General features: G+C 37.1%; 1 protein-coding gene across 1 annotated transcript in view; it reads left to right on the top strand.

Moving 5' to 3' along the window:
* Nucleotides 1–2,043: 2,043 nt before the first annotated feature.
* Nucleotides 2,044–24,875, top strand: part of ANO3 (anoctamin 3) — a 198,283-nt gene continuing 175,451 nt past the window's right edge. The window contains exon 1 of the mRNA XM_081098522.1: nucleotides 2,044–2,219. Coding sequence (XP_080954648.1) covers nucleotides 2,174–2,219 — 46 coding nt within the window. The 5' untranslated portion in view covers nucleotides 2,044–2,173. The remainder of the gene's footprint in view (nucleotides 2,220–24,875) is intronic.

Raw genomic sequence — 24,875 nt, 5'->3', positions numbered from 1 at the left:
TGGGAAGATGATGTAATCACAAGTGCAAAGGTTAGGGGGCAATCATGTTAGAAATGGTGCAAAACTCCTTTTCTTTGGGAGAGGGAATTAATTTTTAAAGTGGTTCAAATTCTTAACTCATTTCTAGCTCTGCCTCACACATCTGTGCCTCCTGCTGGGTTATGGGTAAGGGGGATGGTTGGAGATAATCAGACATCCCCAGAAAGAAGAGGTTCTAGAAAACTGAAGATGGTACCTCTGCCAGGGAGTGTCAAGTAGATTCTTTTCCCTGTTCCTCCTGATCAAGAATTGAATTAATGTTCACATTTTAAAAGTACTTATTCTAATCCCTCTGATTTAAAATGGTTTAAAAAAGATAATATCCTCATTGGTTATAATTATAATATCTAACATTTATTGGGCATTAATTTTCTGCTATGAACTACTCCTTAAATACATAATCAAATTTAATCCTCCCTTATGAGGATTGGGTTGTACTAGAAGTCAATGAGTTGTTGAGTTGTATTAGAATTTTATTCATTGCAAATGAATTAAACTACAAAAGCACCCCCAGGAAAGTTATTTATTGCTCTGAATTTCAGTGCCTTCTGCTATAAAATATCTGTAAAATGAGCCTTTGTGGAGATAGTCTCTGAGGTTTGTTCTAGAACTTCAGTTGCAGATAAATTCACAAGGAGTTCATTTCTCATAACCAAGTACTTCTTCAGTGCCTACATACTGAGCTTTTACTGATTGTTCAGTATTTTCCTTCTGAAAGGACCATTATCCTTCATTAAAGAAGGCTTCACATTCTCTGCTACACTTCCCACTGAGAGTGGAGTCCTTTCCACAAAAAACTCAAGAGAGACTCTGAGTCACAACCACCAGACTGAGCCTCGTCAATGTACAGAATACCTTGAGAGATAATCAGCTATAGATTTGAGCCTCTAGTTTCATGGTGGTTTGTTATGCAGCCATATAAATATGGAACACCTGCCCACAGGTGAAATAAAAGACCATTTCATAGATTAGCCTTTGTCAGGTGCTGAAAATTTTGTATCTCTGCTTCTTTCTCTTTCTCATCTGCCTTTATTTGGATCCTTCACCTAGGTCTGAGTTAATCTCAAAAACCTTTGAAACTCAAGAAACTATATTCCTTTGCTCTGTGTCTGTTCAGTAATAATGTTCCATCTTTCAGGAGGAACTTAAGAGGTTTGAATAAGGCAGCAGTGATAAGAGGAAAAGAGACTGTACTGAAAAACATGTTGAGTTGACTCCTAATCCTATATTAGCTACTGGGGTTTGGCCTTCTCTCTCTGGGTATCAGGTGCCTTCTCTTTCAAATAAGGTGTTGGTTTATGTGATCTTGAGAATTCTTTGTCGCTCTGGGCCTCAGTTTATTTTATAATATTAGAATAATAATATTCTACCTATTTTATAGAACTTCTATGAAGATTAAATGAAGTATAATGGAGAGCAGTACCCGCCCCCCAGCATCTGGAATAAATGGTCCAGTGTCACTATCATACATGATTCAAGGTCTCTGCAGCTGCAGCACAAGCAGAGAACTCCAATGTAATGTGCTAAAAGTTAACATTGCTTATCTAAGAACCCATTCTTCTGGATAAATGGAGGCTATCCATATTTTACATATTGAAGTTTAAGATGGAAAGACGAAAAAAACGTTTCTGCGTCTGCCTTTGCATTTCTCTCAAAGAGCCCAACTTTACCCTTCCATAAGTTCCAGTGTTTACAGACTAACTTTTAGAAAATCAATGCTTGTGTCTGGATATTTACCAGCCTCAAAATTTGAAAAAGAGGTAATGATCAGCGGCTCTGGAGATTTGCTGGGACCTAGCTATAGTCACTAAAAAAGGTCCCCCCCTCCCTGTCCCAGCAAACCCCGCGCTACTCCCACCCACACTGCGGCACTAGAGACAGGGGATGCGGGGTTATTCCGCAAGTAGCCACTAAGGGGAGCCGGACGCTGGCCCGCCCTCCTACGTTGCCGTGACAACGCTGGGCAGGCAGCCTGGCCCGTGATGCGCTCCCTAAAGCAAGTGTGGGATTGCAGCGCGCTCGCGCGGGCTCCGGTATTTCGTGCAGCCAAGGAGTCGCTCTCAAAGTCTGGCTACTGTTCCCCAGCCTCCCTCTCGGACTGCTTCCTAACCCGGCGGGGACGCACAGAGTGAAAATGGTCCATCATTCAGGCTCCATTCAATCCTTTAAACAGCAGAAAGGTCAGTTGGAATTGGTCGCCCTCCCTGTGATTGTCATGTCCCCTCTGTGTGCCCTTGCAGTGTGCAGGAGCAGCCTTTGCAGGCTAATGCAGCGCAGAGGTGGAGAACTCTGTGAAGTTTTTTTTTTTTTTCTTCTTTTTTAATTTTTTCTTTGTTTTAATGCCTCTTCACTCTGCATTCCAGATGAGTCTGAATTCTGAGCCTCCGCACGGTCTGTGGGAGAAATGGGAATTCGTCATCTAAGGGGACCTGATTTAATGTGAATTTCTGCTAAGACTGATTCAATACATTGCATTAGTGGGGTTGTCCTACCAGCACTCTGAGATTTGAAGACAGACCATGTTTGCCCATCTGTGATTCAAATGTCTCATAAGTTTTAGGCAAGCAGATGTCTTAATTGAGAAGCTTTGACAGAATACATGAATTTTTAGAGAGTTCAAGAAGTTGGCCTGTTTAAGGGGCTCAGAAACTTCCTTGGAAAACTTTATCTTGTCCTTGTCCTCTGCTTGATTCTGGGTTTCAGGTTTTTGTAATGGTTGGTAGGTTCTGTGTCTAGGAGCTTTATATTTTCTCTCTTAGCTTCTAGTTCATGTTTCTCCATGGATGCAGTCATAACAGTCTATATGTTCATAGTCAAATCAGTGATTTTTCCAAGTTATCCCCTCACTCTGTTTCTTGTGTTGTTTAAAAGAAATTTATGGGGTGCATTTATACTGAGGCATATTCCCAGTTTTCTGGAGTTTGCCTGAAAACATTTATTGAACAGCAACATTGACTTTTTATTGCATTAATAATGGCAATAATGCCATAGTTGACTGTATGCTATCTGAGCTGTGTACTTTTGGAATGATAAATTCACTCATTCAAATGAAGTAAATATTTACTTAAATATCCCTACTTTCCCTCAGATGCCATTTATATATTTTTATATATGATAACATGATTATTGGACTTAATGTGGTGATCAAATCCTAAAGTATATCAATCACTACATCCTAAACCTGAAACAAATAATATTACATATCAACTATACTTAAATACATACATACATACATACATACATACAAACATACATATGTCAACAGTTGTTCCTACATAGATATTTTCCTTTTTTTTTTAGAAAGCAAACACTGGATGGACACCCCATGGGGTAATTTAGAAGGAATTTTTGTGTTGGGCAGAACATTCGACTAAGTGAGCTTTGAATTCCACATTTTATACTCTGTTCCAGACATCTAGGTTCTTTAAAAAATATATGATGAAGTTGATAGTTGGTGAGAGTGGGGTGAGAGACTGCCCAAGTAGACAAAAATTTCAGCTAATATATAATTCTACTTCAAATCTAAATGTTCCAAAGAAAATTACATTGCTTCAAGAGGTTGTGTTTTCTTTCATTATTATCTTAAACAGAGAGAAACTTTCAAAATGAAGACAGATTATAGGAATTTTGCACTAGCTTCATACAATTAATGTCTTCCTTTAATACATAACTGTGGGTGACTCATTTCTGGAACCTGGAACCTTGAAATGGTCCCCACAACATTTACTATGTATTGATATACATTGTGTTTTTAAAAGCAAACAATTGCCAACTTTAGAACCAACGGTCATTGCTCAGTGTGAGTGACAACAGATTCTGCTGGTCCTGGCACTTCATGTTGTTTCCTTTATGATCATTATGAGCTATTTATTTTCAAGTCTGTCTTTACTTTTTGGCACAAAAGGCAAGATTAGCAGAAGGATAATATGGAGAGGAGGGATAGGAACCACATACCATTGAAGTGGTTCTGCTTAATTCCTTGTTAACTCTGGGTGGGCATTTGAAAAAGACACACCTAACGATTAGACCAAATTGAAGATTAACTATTTTGATTTTTCAAAGAGAAAGAAACAAAATGATATTCTTCCTAAATGCTTTCTGACCCAAGAGGCATGAGGCAAAACACTTGTGCTTTTCACCATAACATTAACCTGAAATCCACACAGTAAAGGTGAAGACAATTCCGTGTTGGATCTCTAGAATCCTAAATTCTACGTTTGCCTTTATAACTAGCTTAAAAGTGTTTAACTGCTTTGGACTTTGGCTCATATATAATATGAAAAGATTTAACTACTGACCGACCCTTTGGCCTTTTCTATCTCTCCTCCTCTGTTCTATGGGGAAGAGCAGTTGGCAGTGTGACAGTGGAGATGATTTCTTCCTGGGTCAGATAAAGAGAAAAGCACTGCTTTTAGTTCACTTTTAGGAAATAATTTAATGGAGTAATCCAGTTCGTGGAGATTATTTTGGCTTTAGTCAAGTGGAGTCAATGCATTTTTTAAAATCTTCACCTGAAGATGTTTATTTATTGATTTTAGAGAGAGGAAGGGAGAGAGAGAATGACAACAATATGAGAGAGAAACATTGATCAGTTGCCTCCTATATGCACCTTGACCTGGGATTGAACCAGCACCTAGGTATGTGCCCTGACTGGGAATCAACCTGCAACCTTTTGGTGCATGGGACTACACTCCAACCACCTCAGCCATCCGGCCAGGGCTTGATTAATTTTTGTTATTTTGATGTTAAATTTATAACACCTAGAAATAGCTTGAGATCCAATAAACACCCTTATTATAAGACTTGAAAAATTTTCACCCTCACTTGAAAAACAGACCACACTGTATTTAATCTCACTGAAGACATGGAAATTTCTGTATACATGTGTAATCCAACCCAGATCCAAACTCCCACACTGATATTACTCAATCTTTTTAACACATCAGTATAGATGCCAGTATAGTTATCTGTAAAACTAAATACTGTATATAAATCCAAATTTGTCCAATAATTTAATCCATGATCCTCATTTTCAGTCCTGGATTTTAATACTTCATATCCTGTTTGCAAATTATATCCCTTAATATCTGTAAGCCTTGGTTACCACTTCGGTGAAATGAAGATAATATTTATGTTGCTGATTTGTAATATACTTAGCAGTTTTTCTGGCACACAGTAGGGGCTCAAAAATTAGTTAATAATAATAATCATTGTTCTTTTTAAAATACATATTTTTATTGATTTCAGAGAGGAAGGGAGAGGGAGAGAGAGATAGGAAAGTCAATGATGAGAGAAAGTCTTAATTGGCTGCCTCCTACACTTGAACCAGTAACCCACGTATGTGCCCTGACCAGGAATCGAACCCTGACCTCATGAGCCATGCAGGCCAGGCAATAGTTTCCCGCCCCTCCTCCCGCCTCCTCCCCTCCTCCTTCTACTCCTTCTCTTTCTCCTCCTCTCCCTCTTTTTCATCTTCCTTCTCCTCAGGAGTGAAGTAAATCCTTAGTAGTTTCCTTGTAATTTTCTGCCTTTCATTTACTTTTTCCTCCATTTACTTTCTTTGGGGTTTATCTTAAGGAAAACAGTAGACTACAGACCACCAAAATATAGTCACAATACTCTTGAGTTTCAATCACAAAGTACCCAAAGTATATGCCCTTTCCTCAGGAAAACTTCCAAAATTCCCATAAATTTAGATATTCAGTTAATTGTATAATTTTAAACTTTTATTGCAAATAAATGGTATGTAGTCACTCTCCACACAACCCAATTTGCCAAGCTCTTGTGTGTGCCAGGCATTGTGCTTCTTGATGGCATTATCAAGAACATGTCATTCCCGAACCTATTGCTACCAAAACTTCCTTCTTCAGAGAACTTTGTAAACAGGAAGTCTGAGAGCTTTGCCAGACACAACCTTTATGAGAATTGTGGGCAACTCTACATTTTTCTAGAAAGATATTGGCATTTTGTTTCTTGGCAATGCCAGTTATGTTTTCTGAAGAGGACATCTACACACAGAGAAGGACAAAAGTAGATTTACAGTTGTTCATATGAAAAATAATACAATAATTAATAAGTAATAATAATACAAGAATAAACTCTGTGTTTAACAGCCTACTTTTGCCCTACCCTGTATATTTTTTAATTTTTATTACACTTTAATTAAATTCTAGATTGTTTTAATAAGAGGCTTAATAAGCCAGGAAGTAAAAAGTGATAATCTTTGGTGGATGGGTGGGCGGGGGGAGGCAGTAGAGTGGTCTGTGCTTAGAGACAACTGGGAGTGTGTGTTTGCCTCTGCCTCAGCACACATGGGAGGAACACATTAGCTGGCAAATCAGCAGTGATTTCTGGTGAAAGTCCAACTGTGCTTCCCAGCCTGGCTTGCTCTGTTTCACTTGATTTATCATGGATTCGTGTGTCACACAAGAGTGAGTGAGTGAGAAAAGGACAATACCAGTTTTGGCTTCTGGTAGCTGTTATTTACCAGCATATCTAGCTTGAGTTTCAGTGAAACCATAGGTCACATCAAACACAGCCTGTCCCTAAAGGTCAGGGCTTAATGAGATCAGCTGAAGCTGTCAGGTGATTCATCATTATCCTGAAAACATTTATTTGAGCATGAAAAGGGTGCTTTTAATGATTCCACAGAATCAGACAATTCCCACTCAAATAAGTTGTTTGATAATAATAATCTTTACACTTACATGGGATGTATAGACCATAAAGCATGTTATTTTTAATATACATATATATATACATATACACACACACACACACACACATACATACATATATATTTTATTGATTTCAGAAAGGGAGAGAGAGATAGAAATATCAATGATGAGAATCATAGATCAGCTGCCCCATACTGGAGATCAAGCCCGAAACCTGGGCATGCACCCCGACTGGGAATCGAACTGTGACCTCCTGGTTCATAGGTCAGTGTTCAACCTCTGAGCTATACCAGCTGGGCAAAGCATTTTCCTTCTCTTTTTCTCAAAAGAAATCATTTACTGTTGCAGGTGCACACCTGTAAAGCTCCTTAGCAACCATCCTCCTCTGTGCCCAGTTCTATTTCATAGTACCCAGAAGACCGTGTTGGGAGAAATACCTCGTTTCAGAGGCCCTGGTATCTGCTTTTACAGCCTCCTTTGCTCCTCATTGATATCTTCAGGATCTAGAACCTTCATATACTCTTACCCTGGTGAAACCAGAAAACAAATCTGAAGCCATTACAGAAATTCATTCAGGCACGTATTAACTCTCCCTGGCATTTTGGCAATTTGTTCCATTTATGACTACTGAAGAGAAAGCTTTGTTTCTTGTTATAATATTTTTGGATGTAAAGGGGAAAAAAAGTTGGGTAGATATTTTAGGATCAGAAATTATATTTTTCTTAGCTTTTAATCAATATTAACCTGGATCATTAGAAAGGATCGAGGGCCTAATTTAGAGCCCCTCGGGTCTTCTGCCCTGTCGGTAGTTTCGACCCTTTCCTTTCTTTCCTTCCATAGGAGATTCTCCAGGTATTTATAATTCTAATTCCCCTCTGATAATCTCTCAGTAAGGGCAAGCCAAACTATGAAAAGATTGTAGAGATATTTAAATCCCCAAAGAAAGTACATATATCTGGGACATATCTTAAAAGCTCCTGCATATCTCAAAATACTATGTTGTTATTTTTTTAAGTAAGAACATTGATATTTAAAAGGATAACTTTGAGTTAGCAAAAATTGTATTCATTATTTGATAGATATATATACCCTTTACTTAGGAATGAAGATAAATGGTCAAATTGAAAAGAAACTTGATCCCAAGTAATTATAATGTAAAAATGTGAGTGTTTTAAAGCCATCTAGAATTTCAGTTATATAAAACATCACATTTCTTGAGGATTCTAGGGAGCTGAAATTTTCATTGAATATAGAATTTAAAATTATACTCTTTACATGGATGTTAGTGAAAAAAAAATCTGAGGCGACATGATTATATAAATCAAGTTACCAAAACAAGCCCAAACTTAAACACACACACACAAATCAACTGTTTTCTGTTTATTATTTTAGCATTCTATAATTGTGCAAATGTTTAGAAACTATTGATGTAAAATTTGTGGATAAGTGTCAAATACTTGTACCCTGATGCAAAGCTCACGGACTCAACATTCCCTGTGAATGAATCCTGTAGCTTTGGGCATTTACCTTTTCTGAGCCATAGGTTTCTTATCCTTTTGGAATTATAATCCCTACCTCTCGGGATTGTAGTGAAGAAATAATAACCATCACAGCAACAAAAACAGCAGCAGCAGTTAATATTGTGTGAATACTGCTTACTACCAACTGTCCCAACAGCTTGAAAGAACACTGCAGGATTTTTTATGCACTAAAGCTTTAGTAGTTGGTTAGATATATTATTTTCCCAGTAGAGTTTGAACACAGCCTTCCCTAACTCCAATGTCCACCTTTTTACCTGCTCTTCATTCCAACAGGAAGCCTAATTGCTGCAGGTCTTTTGGAGGAAAACAAAATTTAAGCAGCTGGAAGGTATCTCACTCCTAGCTGACTCCCATCACAGATGTCATTAGTTTCATCCATGGCTCTACTTCTTTTCTGTAAAAATATCGAGTTCAAAGCGGAGTTCTATGATTTTCAGGATTGATCATGGGTAACTCAGTATCCTTTCTGCAGCCTTAGTAAAATGAAAACTTCAGAAGGGATAACCCCACCCTCCCTTCTGATGTTACAGTTCATCAGAGGTTACAGAGGTGTCAAGTCATATTCCAAACCTGGCAGTGCATTAGTACAACCAGCCCAGCTGTCCCTTCAGTTATTGCCATTCCTCCTGAATTGCACTGTATAACTTTTTTCAAAGTGGCAGTTACTTTATATTCTGTTTGGTTTCAACCCAACTTGCACCAGCTGCAGGATCCAAGTTCGCCAAACATGAGTCACATATTCACATCCTCACTATAACTGAGATGCTGTTGGCTGTGGAGAAGAGGACGTGCTTAGAGGTGAAATTGGGTGGATGTGAAAGTGCATTGCTGAAAGTACTTTGCAAATGCCCTGCATTAGTTTGGTACAGTCAATCATCTACCTTAAAGGCAATTCCCCAAAGTAACTTCTAAAACTGGACATACCATATTTTATGTCTGGCGTTGAAACACTATTAACAGCACTTTTGAGGTAGGGTGTGGCTGCTCTGCAAACACGCACACAAGGTCTGGTTTAAACACAGTTTCCATCACTGACTGGCATCTTGAGCAATTTGATTCATCTACCTTAGGCCATTTCCCTCAACTATAAAATTAAGGTTTCCCAAATTTGCAAGATCTAAAGAATCACCTGGAGTTCCTACTAAAATACAAAATGTTCAGTCCCTGCTGACAACATCTCATCTCCAAGGGAGACTCTGCTTTCTTAACAAAAATGCATCCTACAGGATTCTACAATTGAGACCATTTGGAAAAACAACTTTGTAAAATAACATAACCATGAAGCACTGAGATAATGAACTTAAGTGAGTAGAATATAATGAGTTGTAAATAGATGCTCTCTGTTATTAGTAGAAGCAAACTATATAGATGCCAGAGACATTAAGCTATGTACATGCACTCAATACTATGAAAATATAACTTCAGTGTTTCTCATATACCTATAACCCAACCATTCCTTTTTAAGGTTTGATGAGATTCCTAAAGAGGAGCGTTTGTCTTGCCTCATTTACACCAGACCTTGTGTGTATATCTGTGGGGTGGCCACACCCACCTCTAAGGAGTGAGGAAACTTGGAGGGAAGAGCCCTCAGACTTTGTCCTCAGTTGTTCTATTATGACCCTTGTAAATACTCCAAACACTGTCAAGTCTTTATCTTTGCTAAAGGTGTTTTAGTTCCTATTTTGTGCTGTATAACTTTTTGCAAAACAAGGGGCTTTGGTGAATAGTTTTTCATAACAATATCTCAGAATGTCTTTTTCAGATCAAATACCTGGTAACATTTTATAGCTCTCCTTGATTTGTGTAAGGAGAAAGTGTATTTTAGGTTTGTATTACCTTATAATTCACTGTTATAATTAAAAGTCATTCTGAAAAAGGCAAGGTGTGTAATAAGAAGTGGTGATATAGAGTCACATAACATTAATTGTGTTTGAATCTTAAGACTATTACATAGTGAGTGATCCTGACATGCTAAGCAATTTCAGTGGGTTTCAATTTCCTTATGTATGAGATCAGAATACTAAGTCCTATTATTAAATGCTTCTTCTTTGCCAGACACTGTTTAAACTCTTTTATTTATAGTAATCCACCAACTAATAGCACTTATTATTCTTCATAAAGAGAAATTTCTATTAATATCATTTCATTTTTAATTTGTATTTATATATTTTTTCTAAAAGACAGAAAAGTCAGACAAGTATTCAAGGTCACAGCAAGGAGTAGTGGAGCTAAGATACCCACCTGTCAGGTAGAAATGTTATGAATTAGTGATTGTGTATGGTAAGTTCCTCCTACAGGGATTGCTATATAGTAGGTACAATACTTGATAACTAGTATTTTCATAAAACACCAATACTCTTTACCCCAACTCCAAACCAATGAGATTAAATAGTGTCCATTACTCATCACAGGCATTTTACCTGTATAACCCCTATTTGTCCACTTGGTTACACCAGCATTTCCCAATTTATTTTTCAAATAATTCTCCCAAAGTTTATCTGTTTGCAAATATTCAACTTCTTCTGTTTAGGTAAGTGAGTTTTATTTACTAGCATTGGCTAAAATGTAGGCCTATTCAAAAGACTTAAATGTCTGTAAAGTAGTGATTTTTACACATATAATGTACACTTGTCACCAGTGTAAGTGTACGATTAAATATGTACACTTATATGTAGACCTAACAAGGATTTGTTCGTCTACTTGCCTAAAATAACCTTGAGTATAGACTAAACATATAAAACAAGATTTAGAATAAGATGCTAAATATGGTCAAGAACTTGAGTGCAAGAGTCAAGCAGCTTGGGTTCAAATGGTACTTCTGTATGATTTGCTATGTATGTATGATTGACCTTTGCCAGCGTTTTCTCTAAGTTTTTCATTTTTTTCCATATAAACTGGGGCCAATAGGGTTGTTGGTTTTTGTTGTTGTTGTTGTTTGTTTGTTTATTTGTTGAGAATGGCTTTTTATAGTGTAGACTAAAAAAAAGACATTGACCAATCTACCTCCCCACCTTTTTGCTATTCTGATCTTAAAAATTTCTAAGACATTCCAGGATGATCTATGCTTACAGTGTAAATGTTTCTACAAAACAGATCAGGAAAAGTCAAATTTAACACTTTTTTTACAATTTGGTACTTAGGCTGATTTCTATTAAATCATGGCATTTCAATGAATTTTAATGTAACCAGTGTTTACGTTTAGAAAACAAAATTATCTAAAAAGAATCCCCATATATTGTTAATCTCTCAATTCACACTTATTTCTTATATAACATTAGTAATTTCTGATTATTTATGATCAGTTGTAATACCTATATAAATTATAGAGCAGTATTTTTCATGGGCTGTGAATGTGGAAAATAGCAACTAAACAGAATTTTATTCAGGTAGGGTTCAAATTACATCTTTCTCTTCATTGCACTTTGTGCCTGTTATAATATGTCAGCCACTGAAAATAGACAAAAATTGGGGGTAAAACAGTGAATTCTAATTTCCTCACTGATTTTTAGCATACTGTCTTTGGTATAATGCCTCTATTGGGCCTCTGTATTTGAAAGATGATTCTCCCTTTCTCCGATGTTGCTCCAAGATGAGTGAGTTGGTGGTTCAGACCACATTGAACAGCTTGCAATTAGTTATAACTCTTACCAGATTTGAAGAAATCACCCACTCAGAAGCACTTATGCCCATTTAAACAACAGTACTGTAGAATTCAAATCATGGAGAACAGTTGCTTTGATTTATAAATTCATGTTTTGCTAAACTCATTTTTCTATGCTCTAGAAACACTAAATCTATATATATAAAAGCCTAAGTGACCGTTATGACCAGTCGACCCAACGATTGTTGAGCGATCACTATGATGTGCACTGACCACCAGGGGGTAGATGCTCAATGCAGGAGCTGCCCTCTGGTGGTCAGTGAGCTCCCACAACCAATCTCCTATGGCCAGCCAACCTCCAGTAGTCCCTTCCCCCGGCCAGCCGCCCCAATCTGCCCTGATTGGGACTGGCTGAGACAGCCCCAATTGGCCCAAATTGCCAGCCAGGCCAAGGGACCCCCACCCATGCATGAATTCATGCACTAGGCTTCTAGTAATAATATAATTGAACAATTAATTATACACAAGGAAATTCTGTCTGTATGTAATGTTCAAGACATAATTCTAATAATTTTCCTCCTATAATCTGAGACCTGCATGGTCCTTGAGTGCCCCATGGTCTTTGAGAATGGCACGAGCTGATATTAAAACGTAAAAAAGGGATGGGGAGATTCTGTGCCTTTCTTTGTTTCAAACCTAGTTCTGAAAAAACCTTCCATAGCCACTGAAAATGTGACAATCAAGGCTTCCTTTGAAATTACCGAATATTCCTTCCTTCCACTAAGATAAAAATCCTTAATATGATTGGTGCCCAACAGATACAAAGTTTAATATATTTCAGTTTTATTTCTGCCTAAAGATTTTTTTTCAAATTTAAATCTTTTTTTCAACTTCTTTAAATGAAAAGATGTTATCAAGTGTTTATTGAACACTTTTAAAAATACCCATCGTAAAGCCATGGGGGACTTGTAATGGATTTACTGTGTGCCCCTCATCACTGTGTGTGTGGTGTGCACTAATTGCTCTAATTCTCTCTCTCAAAAAAAAAACAAAAACAATCAAAGAAGGCTCTATTGGCTCTACTTTCCAAATAAGGAAATTGACTACAGTGCAACAAATAGTTTACCCCAGTAACATAAGATAAAGGTTTAGCAGAGCTGGAATTGAAAGCACAATATGGCTGTAAAACTTGTTCTCTGAAACACGATAAAAGGTTTATCAAGGTGGCTGAAAATAGCTGATGATGATAGATCTGGGTCTACTGTGTGTCTATCAATGTGCTGTCCATTGTACACATGTTATATCACATAATTCTTATATTGACACTTTGAGGCAAAAATCTGTTTTGCAAATAAAGGCAACAGACTGAGACATAAGTTGCACCCTGACATATTGCTAATATGAGGCAACCCTGGGAATAAGTCTCATGGATGTGCACCAGGCGATACATTATGTGTAGGAAGAGTAGCTTGGCCTGGCCGGTGTGCCTCAGTGGTTGAGCATCTACCTATGAACCAGGAGGTCAGGGTTCAATTCCCAGTCAGGGAACATGTCTGGTTGCTGGCTCGATCCCCAGTAGGGGGCGTGCAGGAGGAAGTCTATCAATGATTCTCTGTCATCATTGGTGTTTCTATCTCTCTATCCCTCTCCCTTCCTCTCTGAAATCAATAAAAGTATATTTAAAAAGAAGAAAAAAAGAATAGTTTGCTTCTGCCATATGTTAACCCTGAAAAACCTGGATTAGGAAAAAGTTTATTGATAAATAGTCATGATGGACACTCCAGGATATGATCTTTGTATGTCATACAAAGTGGGAAAGTTATGGGCCCTTGTGAAATTTAGTCAGTTACAAGGTACAGCAGAAATACCAACAAAGAATCTTTCAGACTTTCTGTTACAGCTTATTTCTCACTTTTCACAATCTATGAAGATGGTCTTACCATCTCAGAAAGGTTCTTTCCCAATCTCATGCTGTTCTAAACCCCTTTCTCCTAGAATACCCAGTCCCCTTTACTCACATATCCTTCACCCCACACTTTCAAATCTGGACTTGGTGTTTGTTATGTTATTTCCTCTGGATACTAATACTGAGTGTGAAGTTTATGTGTACTGGAATGGGAAATGACAGGGCACCAGAAACCATGATGTGGCTTATCCTAAGTCCCAGGACTGTGTTTCTGCAAATTATTGAATACCTACTGTATTCCGGACACTATGCTAAACCTTGAAAAGACAACAGTTTATAAAACTTGGTATCTGCTGAAGAAGCTCTGCTAAAATGTATGTCCTTTTCCATCAGAGCTCATAGTGTTTTAACGTAGAGCTAATTGCAGGCCAGTGCTTTCTTTAGTTGGGGTAAGCTGCCCTTTTCTACTTAAATTCTTATAGATTTTATCATTATCAATAAAATCCAAATCTTTAACAATTATGTCTATTGACTCTCTTTCTGTTGATTTTGACTGGTATGTGGGGAGCTCCTTTGAACTGCAGAATGTATCTTTTTTCAGTCCAGGGAATTTATTGTAGCAATGCGTTTATTATTATTTCTGATCCTTTATTTCTTGGCTCTTCAACCATCAAAGTTAATTGTACAAACTCAGGGATATATACCTTCCAAATTTATCTTCTCTCTTGTTATTATCACATTTTTTGTCTCTCCCCTCCCCGCCCCCCCACACACATTCTGGTCGTGCTGCTTAACATTGTATTCTCTATCAATGATTCAGTTTTTCCATAAGTAGATTCTGTTCTTTATTTCTTCTGAAAGCATTTTAAGTATCTACCAATAAATTATTAGGGACTCTAAATTATATTTTCAGTTTACCTAGCTTTTCATTTTAATGTAACAGTATTTTTGAGAGTACTGTTTTTATTTAAGGGGAAATTACAGGTACTGTCTATGTTCTGTTTATTGTAGCATCTTTTGTTTAAAGTTTTACTTGTCTGCAACTTTTGACACATATTATAGCCTCTCCTATTGGGGATAAAAAAGAGGCCTTATAAAAGCCAGGTGTTTGACCTAAAGCAGTTTGAAAGAATCAGTCAGATCTTCAGGTGGCTGACGTGTTCAGTCTCAGTTCATTTTCAGTTCAGTGACCTAGAATCTCGAGAAAACTTGGGAGCTTGGGTCCTTGGACAGTCTCTCTGGGTACCTTGTTTTCTCATGTTTGTTCAGTCAGCTATGCCTTCGGCCACATTTACTAATGAAGTATTATTTTGGCCTTGTTTCCACTTCAGGCAAATTGTGTGTTTTTGTCTAGCTTATTGATAGTTCTGTTTCCTGCTGTATCATGGTAAACCTAGTAGGGCCAATGAACAACTCCACTTCCAGGTGTTTCTCAGTTTGGGATGAACAAGCCCTGGATTACTGCTTCTGAGCCATTGATATCTAGCGATCAAGGGGTGGCAAAAGCCTCTAAAATCTACTCTGTCCACTTATCCTTGTTTTTCCAATCAAGGGATATTAGCAAACTCAAATCAGAACCCCTTTAACGTTCTTCCATCAATACCACACAAAAGATCTTAATTTAATCTGCTTTGTCTATTCCAAAACTCTGTTCTAGTTTCTAGCCTTGAAATAGCAATAAAGATTTACTCATTTGCTTTCTCTTTCCCTCTCCCTCTCTCTCAATTCTTTGGTGATTTCATTTAGAATTTCAAGTAGAGGGAATTAGATGTTTTCCCTTAAAAAGTGACTTGCCCAAAATTCCTTTTTTTTTTTTTTTTTTTTTTAGATATTATTGATTTCAGAGTGGAAGGGAGAGGGATAGAAAATAGAAACATCAATGATGAGAGAGAATCATTGATCGGCTGCCCCCTATACACTCTGCACTGGGAATCAGGCCCGCAACCCAGGCATGTGCCCTTGCCTGGAATTGAACCCAGGACCCTTCAGTCTGCAGGCGGACGCTCTATCCATTGAGACATACCAACTTGGGCCAGAATTCTCATTTCAGAAATTTAACTGAAGAACTTTACCAATAGATAAATTATATTCTCAAAATGGATGTGTTTTTCCCTTTTAAATTTTGTTTTAATGCTTCCTGGATTTTAAGATTCTTTACTATTTACTTTGCTTTCTCTCTTTGCTATATTTTCAACTTTTTCAATATTTTGGAAGGTATATATATACTGCTTCAAATTATGCTAACAATCTGGCCTGTCCCTGCTGTTCAATAAATATTAGATCATTCCTACCTTCGTCTCTTAATTATCTTGATTATATTTGTCCATCCAAGAAGTTTTTCTATAAACTTGGACACTATCCCAGTTTTGACATTTCTTCATAATTAAACCCAGCCACCTTCCCCACTTCCTTGAGCATAATCACAGTGAATTCTAATTGTATGTTTACTTCCACAACCACCCATAGATAAACTGTAATCTGTTGACATCAGTTTCTCATTACTTTTTATCACCAAAATTGAAATAATTGCATAACACAGTAAATATTAATTTTATTTTAGAAAAATTGTTATGCAAGGGTGATGAAATCCAGGCTTCTATGAAAAAATAACATTATTCAGTTATTTTTCCATTAGACCATAAGTATGAAAATAAATGATTTCGCATGTGAATAGAACTTATGCAGAGCTGTGCTAATTAGGAGGTGTTGCTAAGACTACAGTTGCTGATTTCTCATGAAACATTTTCAAAAAATTAAAGCAATATATGTGCATGGTTTTCAAAAGATTGGAATAGTGACAAGTTACTTAAAAAAAAAAAAGACAGCAATATCATATCACATTCCTTTGCACTCCTCCGGCCCTATTCCCAGAAAACAAACAAACAAATGAACAAAAAAACCCCTCACACCTCTGATTGGTTTGTCTTGGTGCAATGTTTTAGAAACTCTCAAGACAATAAATTGGCAGAATTATAGGGCTCACCTCATATGTTATTCATCTCTCAGGAGTTACTGTCCCTTAATGCCTAATCTCTAGATTCTTGCTAGTAATTGTTTCAGATAGGAATATATACCAATCCCCGATATTCTTTCTTGGTCAGAGTGGAACTATACTCTTAATGTGTGTATGTGTATGAATATAAATGCTTATAAATATATATAAATGAATATGTAAATTTTATATTTAATTATTTATAAAGTATAAGTCATATAATTTAAATGCTAATATCTATTTATTATTCTCTTTATTTTTCCCAGCATCCTATCCTTGATTTATGGACACAAAACCTCCTTAATATTTTTAACCTCTCTGTAAATTTTAATTGTGACTGTTTTTTGCTTTTTATAAGATTTTCCCTTTCTTCCCCCACTCCATCTCTTTTTTAACATACCACATTGCTTTTGTTGCCTCCTGACATTTTTTTAACTCTATACGCTTTAGCTCTGTTTTATGTCTTTCACTTTGCTAACTTAGATATCCACAAATTCCTGGCTGTATCTGAGGCCCTAGAAAAGCCACCCAGAATGTCTGTCAACTGGGCCTGGCTCCTGATTTACTGCATTGTAGGGAGATCAGATAGTAGAGGAGATACATTCAATCCCCAGGCTAAGATAGTGGTGGATATGGGAAATACAAAGATGTGCTGGCATTTTAGGGATGGGACAATGAGAGGAAACTGAGGCTATAATTTTTATTAGGTACAATCTCATTTAATCTCACCTAGTTTATCCTTGTGTCTCAGTTGTCCCTCTGCAGTAGGAGAGGAGACCTGGAGAATGAACCTCTCAGGAAGCCAATTTATTTTATCTTTAGGAATCATCCAGCTTTCCACAATAAGAAATTCATCAATATGCTGAATCTCTTAATGAAGGTCTCATTGAATCCTTTCTGCATGTTTTTTTAAAAAATCTTTATTGTTTAAAGTATTACTTGTGACCCCATTTTTGCCCCATTATCCCCTCCAACCTCCCACCACCTCCTGTTCTAGGCCTTCAACACCCTATTGTCTATGTCCATGGGTTATGCATATATGCATACAGTCTTTGGTTGATTCCCAATCCCCTGACCACTGTCTCCTGCCTTCCCTCCTTCTGCATGTTTTTATTGGAAGCTTTCTCTACTTTATTAGTTTACCCTATTACCTGACTACTGAATTATAAAAGTTTACTCCTATCTCTTAGTTAATGTTATCTAATCATGTTTTTCTTGATTTTGTAGATTAAAAACTATTTGTATTATTTAATACTTATTTTAGTGAAGTTTTGGAGGTAGATGGATAAGTGATAAATATGTTTCCGATAAATCTTCTGAAATTAATTGGATAACCTGAAAACTTTGTAGCACTGACAACTTTGATTAGATAGCAGTTGCAAATTCAGAGAGTGTCCTCTAGACATTAGTCTTGACAACAATTTTTTTGGATTTGACACTGAAAGTCAAATAAATAAGAGGACTACATTAAGCTAAAAAGCTTCTGCAAACAAAGGAAACCATCAACAAAATTAAAATGCTACCTAATTAATGGGAAAAATATTTGCAAATCATACATCTGATAAGAAGTTAATGCTCAAAAGATATAAAGAACTTAAAGAACTCAATAGCACACAAAAGATTGAAAGTGGGCAGAGGATCTAAATAGACGCTTCTCCAAAGAAGACATAAGATGGCCAACAAGTATGTGCAAAGTTGGTAAGCATCACTAATCATCAGGGAAATAAATACAAATGAAAACCACAATGAAATACCATCTTAAACCTGTTAGAGTGTCTCTTATAAAAAAGATAAGAAATAGCAAGTGTTGGTGAGGATGTGGAGAAAAGGGAACCCTCCTGCACTGTTGGTGGGAATGTAAATTTGTGCTGCCGCTATGGAAACCAGTATGAAGTTTCCTTAAAAAGTAAAAATAGAACTACCACATGATACAGTAATTCTATTTCTGGGTATTTAATGAAAATGAAAATATCAACTCAAAAATATACATGTGTCCCATGTTCATTACAGCATTAGTCACATTAGTTAAGCCATGGAAGCAACCTAATTGTCCATCAATAGATTAACATATAAAGAAAGTGTGATCATATAGGTAGATGATAGATAGATAGATAGATAGATAGATAGATAGATAGACACAGTTTGTATGTATGTGTGTGTAGTTGGTTTTCAACCTTTTCAATGATTTGGAAGGTATATATTATATGCCTGATGTTCAATAAATATAGATCATTCACTTCACACCTTTCCCCCATCTTGATTACATATATTATATATAGATGTATATGTATGTGTATACACACACACACACACACTGTATTATTATTTAACCATGAAAAAAGAATCTTGCATTTGTGAGAACATAGATCAATGTAAAGGGCATTATGCTAAGTGAAATAAGCCAGACATAGATAGATAAATGCCATATGACCTCTTTTTTAAAAAGTGTGTTTTCTTAATTTTTTTTTTGAGAGAGAGGAAGGGAGAGGGATAGAGAGATGGAAACATTTATGAGAGAGAAGCATTAATTGGCTTCCTCCTCCACATTCCCACTGCTCTGACCAGAAATTAAACTGGTGACCTCTTGCATGGGTTGACACTCAACCACTGAGTCACACTGACTGAGCCCCCTATATGATCTCATTTATTTGGGGAATATTGAAAATTCCAAGCAAAAAAAAAACCTCAAGCACATAGATAAAGAGAACAGATTGATTGTTGCCAGAGTTGGGGTTTAGGGAGTTGGCAAAACCAGTGAAGAGGGTCAAAAGGTAGAAACTTCCAGTTATAAAATAAGTAAGTCATGAGGATATAATGTAAAACATGCTAGTACAATTAATACTGTATAGCATAATTGAGAGTTGCTAAGGGAATAGATCTTAAAACTTCCCATCACAAGAAAGAAAGATTTTGGTGTTCATTTACACAATTGAATACTATTCAGCAGTAAAAAAAAAAGAGGGATCTCTTACCCTTTGGGACAGCATGGATGGACCTCAAGATTATTACACTAAGTGAAATAAGCCAATCTGAGAAAGGCAAGTATCACATGATCTCACTTGTTTATAGAATCTAATGAATAAAATGAATTGACCAACAAAATAAGACCACAAACATGGAGGCCTGGAACAGAATGACATACTTCAATTTTGGGATTGGGGGGAATGAAAAGAGATAAACCAAAAGAATTTACAGTGGGGCCTTGACTTAGGAATGTCCCAACTAATGAGTTTTTTGAGATACCAGCTGTCTCTCGGCAGATTTTTTGCATTGAGTTGACAGAGTAATTTGAATTAATGAGCTCCTTAACGAGCTTCTTAACGAGCTGAGTCTCCGAACGAATTAAACTCATAAGTCAAGGCCCCACTGGATATACTTACTAGAGGCCTGGTGCACAAAATCCATGCACAGAATGGGGGCGGTGTCCCTCAGCCCAGCCTGCAAACTCTTCCAATCCAGGACCCCTCAGGTAGGGTCCCTAGACCTGGCCTATCAGGGCTTTCCATCCCCCGGCTGCTTCAGCTGGCCCCACCCCTACCACTGCCACTGCTTGCCATCTATGTGGTGCTGCCCCCTCCATCCCCACCCTCTGCAGGCGACAGGCATGGGGTGTGATCGCTTGGCTGGCCTGGGCCTCCCACTCTGGGCAATCACTGGCCAGCCCTGTACACTCGCCACAGCATCAATGGCTATGGCCTGGGCCTCCCTCTGCGAGGTGATTCCCCCCCACCCCCCAGACCAATTGCATCACACCCACTTTGGCTGGCCTGGCGCCAGTGCATATCATAGCGTGGTCATTCGGAAGGTCATCCGGAAGATAGTTCTGCTGTTCTGTTGTTTGGTCGATTTGCATATTATGCTTTTATTATTATAGATATGCAGAGCCCATGGACATGGGCAATAGGGTGGTGAAGACCTGGGGTTGGGGGAATTGGGGGACTGGGAGGAGGAGAATAAAGGAGGGGAGGGAATGGGAAACATTTGTAATAACATCAACAACAAAAAATATATATATATATGTAAAAAGAAAGATTTTGTAAATATGTATGGTGACATGTTAACTAGACTTATCATGGTGATCATTTAGCAATATATACAAATAAAAATCATGTTGTATAACTAAAACTAATATAATGTTATATGTCAGTTATAGCTCAATAAAAGAGAGAGAAGGACCTATGTTAGGTGTGTAAATGCAACTTCATTCCTAAATTTATCCTATAAGCTTCATAGTCAGTATGTGATTATACTTTCTACTAGTCTGCCAGAAGTCAGGAAAGGCTAGTCTAATTTAATTTGAGAGCAGGTTTAACCATATTAGAGGTCAGTGCTTATAGCCTGGATAATAAAAAGTGGTGTTTGAAATTAGTGTTTGTTAAGAGTTCCATTGTCTTGGAAGAAAAGGTCCATGGGTGCTTTTGGAAGTGTTTAGTATTTAAGGAAGTTTTGGGAATACTGTATTAGATTTATTTTTCTTTCAAATACCTGTGGCTTTTCATTGTTTCAGGGTTTGTCCTGCATCACAGCAGAACAAAAGGAAACTGTATTTTGAAGAGATTTATCCTTTATTGCAGCAATTTTCTACCAGTGTTCCACAGGAATTTTTAAAACATGCAATACCTGACTATTTAGTCAGGGGCACTGTCCTCTTTTCCCTTAAGTTGTCAAACAAAAAAATGATAACAGCCAACGCAACAATAGCACGCTCTGTCTTGAACCATAAAGATATAGGTCATGTAACGGAGTAGCATTGTATTGGTCATGTCTCATAATAAGGTTGCAACCAGTTGATTAATGCTCAGTACCAGACATACTTATATAGAAGTATAGGCACCCGATTTTTTTAAAAGTCACTTTGGAGCACAAAGGGTAGGTAATTACTATTATTATTTTTTTGTAAATCAATCAAAATTATACCTATTTTCTGTCTGATGGACAAAAAATATATTTTTGGTGTGCCACAGAATTTTAGTAGATTATATGTGTGTGCCATGAAATGAAAAAGGTTGAAAATCGCTGCTTTATTGTAATAAAACATAATTGCATTTAACAGAAATGTGACCTAACTGCCTTTTATAATGATGGTGTAGTTGCAATGATTTAGTTGAACCATTGTTATTTATGCTTCTCTCTTATGATTGTCAAGCAAAAAGATTAGAGATTATATGCAATAAATATGTTTATTCTTAAGGGAAAGCAAAAGCATGGTAATTAGCCTTCTGGTTTCAGTTGCCAACTTTGTGCTTGCTGCCCTGGTGATTGAGAAAGTAGTATTCCTGAAAAGATTATGCCTTCTATTTGAAGTACGCCCCGGGGAGTTCAGTGAAAAGGACTTACATAATTATCAGTAACTATTCATTTTTAGTCCTTTAAAATTTTATTTCTTTTTGCAATGCCTCCTGTTTCTTTAAGATTTTCATCTCCTCTTCATAGCTAGTTGTTGTTTGTCTCTGCCTGTGGGTGGTGAACGCTGTTCCAGATTTTTGTAAAATAACTCCCACCCCTCCCCACATGTATCCATTAGAATTTTGCAGAGCAGCTGCTAATTCTTTGGACTTAGTGCCTGATTCATGGATGCAGGAGAGTTATTGGAACTGAACATTACTGTCTCCATTTACCATTCCCTCTTTCTAAAAGGAGTTTTCAATATGAGGATGACAGTTAAATGTGACCAGATTGAAGCTTCTCTTACTGATGCCCATGGCTGAAATTTCTCGTTGACCATGGCCATGGGTCTTGAATCAAATCTCACTTGTATTATTCTCCTGATAGTGTTCTAGGAAGCCACAATCAATCCTTAAATGATATTTTGTAATTTTTGCTTTGATATAAAATAATAATGATAAATACTGAGTACCTACTGTATGTCAAATAGTCTACTTAGAGTTCTGTGTACATGATCTCTAACTCTTACAACTATACAAGGTGGATTGTGCTTTTCCATCAGTCAAGTAAATTGAAGCTTTGAGAGTTTAAGTAACTTAAGTTTAGACAGTTCTTGATGACCTCTAAAACAGCTATATCTGACCCTGAAATCCCTCTTGTTCCATTAAGCAAGACAATTTATCTTAAGTGAATGGCTGGTGGCAAGCAAAGGCTGCAGATTTTTGAGCAGATGGCCTGTGGCAGTTATGAAATCATGCCAGCTAGGGCTGACCTAAACAGAGGAATTCCACTACTGATTTTGAATGCATGGGCAAATTGTGCTTTTGGTATATGCTCAGATTATCAGTCCATCTCCTAAATTAATTATATCTTTAGAGGAAGGAATTACCTTCCTGTGAATTCTAGTATAACATTATACTGTTTTGTTTTGTTTTTAGTTTTTTTGCAGATATTTATTAAGCAAATATTAATTAGATTGCTACAGAAACTAATATATTTTTACAAATTAACTGGCATGATTTTGATTGTTAGTTCTCCTATGAGGAAAGGTCTCATGTGCATCCTCTGTTATTCTCAGCACTAATGGATATGTTTGATAAATATTTCCTAAATGAGTAGATAAATATGTGATCTGGAATCTTCTCTGAAGACTCTTACATCTTACTTGGTGGAACTAAAATGTGCATGTATCAATCAAGAAAAATTAATGTAGCTAGATATTTGTACTGCCATGAGTAATGTAATCTGTTAAATACATTTGCTAAGAGAATGAGAAACCTAGGTGGAATGGCCTAGGTAAGGACACGCAGTTCCCATTAAATTTAAATTTGTGAATATCTTAGAGATCAAGTCTCCCATCATCCAGATATGGAAGTTGTGACCTAGAGACATTAAATAACTTTCCATAAATCATGCTGTTAATGGCAAGACACAAACTCATCAGGTAATCCATGTGCAAATATTAATTGATTGATGTCCACTGTTAAGGTCTGCATTAGGGTTCTTTTTAGCACTGCCATAACAAAAATAGCATGAACTGGATGGCTTGAACAAAAGAAATTGAGACTTCATAGTTACGGAGGCTGGAAGTCCAAGATAAGGTGTTGCAGATTTGGTTCCTCCTGAGGCCTCTCTCCTTGGCTTGAAGATGCTGTGTCCTCACGTGTACTCATTTTTTCTGTGTGCATGCATCCTTAGTTTCTCTTCCTCTTCTTGGAAGGGTACTGGTCTTACTGGATTAGTGCCCGATCGATATGACCTCATTTATTGAACCTTAATTATATCTCCCTAGGCTTTATCTCCAAATACAGCCACATTGGGCTTAGGAATTCCTAACTGAATTTTGGGAGACACAATCCTATCTATTGGAATGCCAAGTATGCGTTCTGGGACATGTCCTCGATTTGTTTTCATAGTATTGAGGCAACCTACACCCTTTACTAATGAATTTCTCTTTCCTTCAAGTGTTCTGTTAGCTTCAGTTCTCACTGATAACGATATTTTCTGATGTTCCTTAATATAAGTTGTAAAAAGAAAGAGATGAAACCAATTGGCCTAACCTGTCTCTCAAAGGAAGAAGATACAAAAGTTCTCTGAGAAGACAAGAGATTGTCTTTTCATAGTTCAAGTGCCTACTTTAGGTCCATTCAGTGATGACCAGGACAGTCGTTGAAGGCTGCTTTTATAGTAGGGTTTAGTGCATATTCATTTGAAACATTCCTTAGAAGAAGAGATGGGCTAATAGATATTGTTATTAACATCCGCAATACAGATTTTTAACCACATCCTTTTGCGCAGTTTCAACATGACAGCATGTCGTGTGCCACCTTATGTGGGTCCACATAGCTCCAGGGTCCTGGGTACTCTTCCAAATCCAGCAAGTTCAGAAGAGATTTTAATTTGTTGTCTTCCATCTAGAATGGGTCTGTTGGCCAACAGTGCCATTGCTGCATGTCTGGCCTGTGTTTGCTTAAGGATTATCCAGAGGCAGGCGGCTTGCACCTTCTCCTAGCATTTGAGAACCTCTCTGGTTTAACAGTGCACCCCTTGTGATATTTAATATTTTCAGTAATTTCTGCAGTAATTTTAAAACACCATTGCCAAAGGTTAAAAAGGCATCTCTCTGAATCTTCTCTGTTCGTGTCTGCAAGGCTATCATTTAGAGATAGCAAAATATCTATTGATAATCTCTCATGTTGAAATCCTGAATTCTACAAGTATTAAATTCCAACTG

This window comes from Myotis nattereri (assembly GCF_964212035.1).
Source record: "Myotis nattereri genome assembly, chromosome: 9".
Lineage (NCBI taxonomy): Eukaryota > Metazoa > Chordata > Mammalia > Chiroptera > Vespertilionidae > Myotis > Myotis nattereri.
Note: the sequence above shows the minus strand (reverse complement) of the source record. Positions and strands in the feature narration are given on the sequence as shown.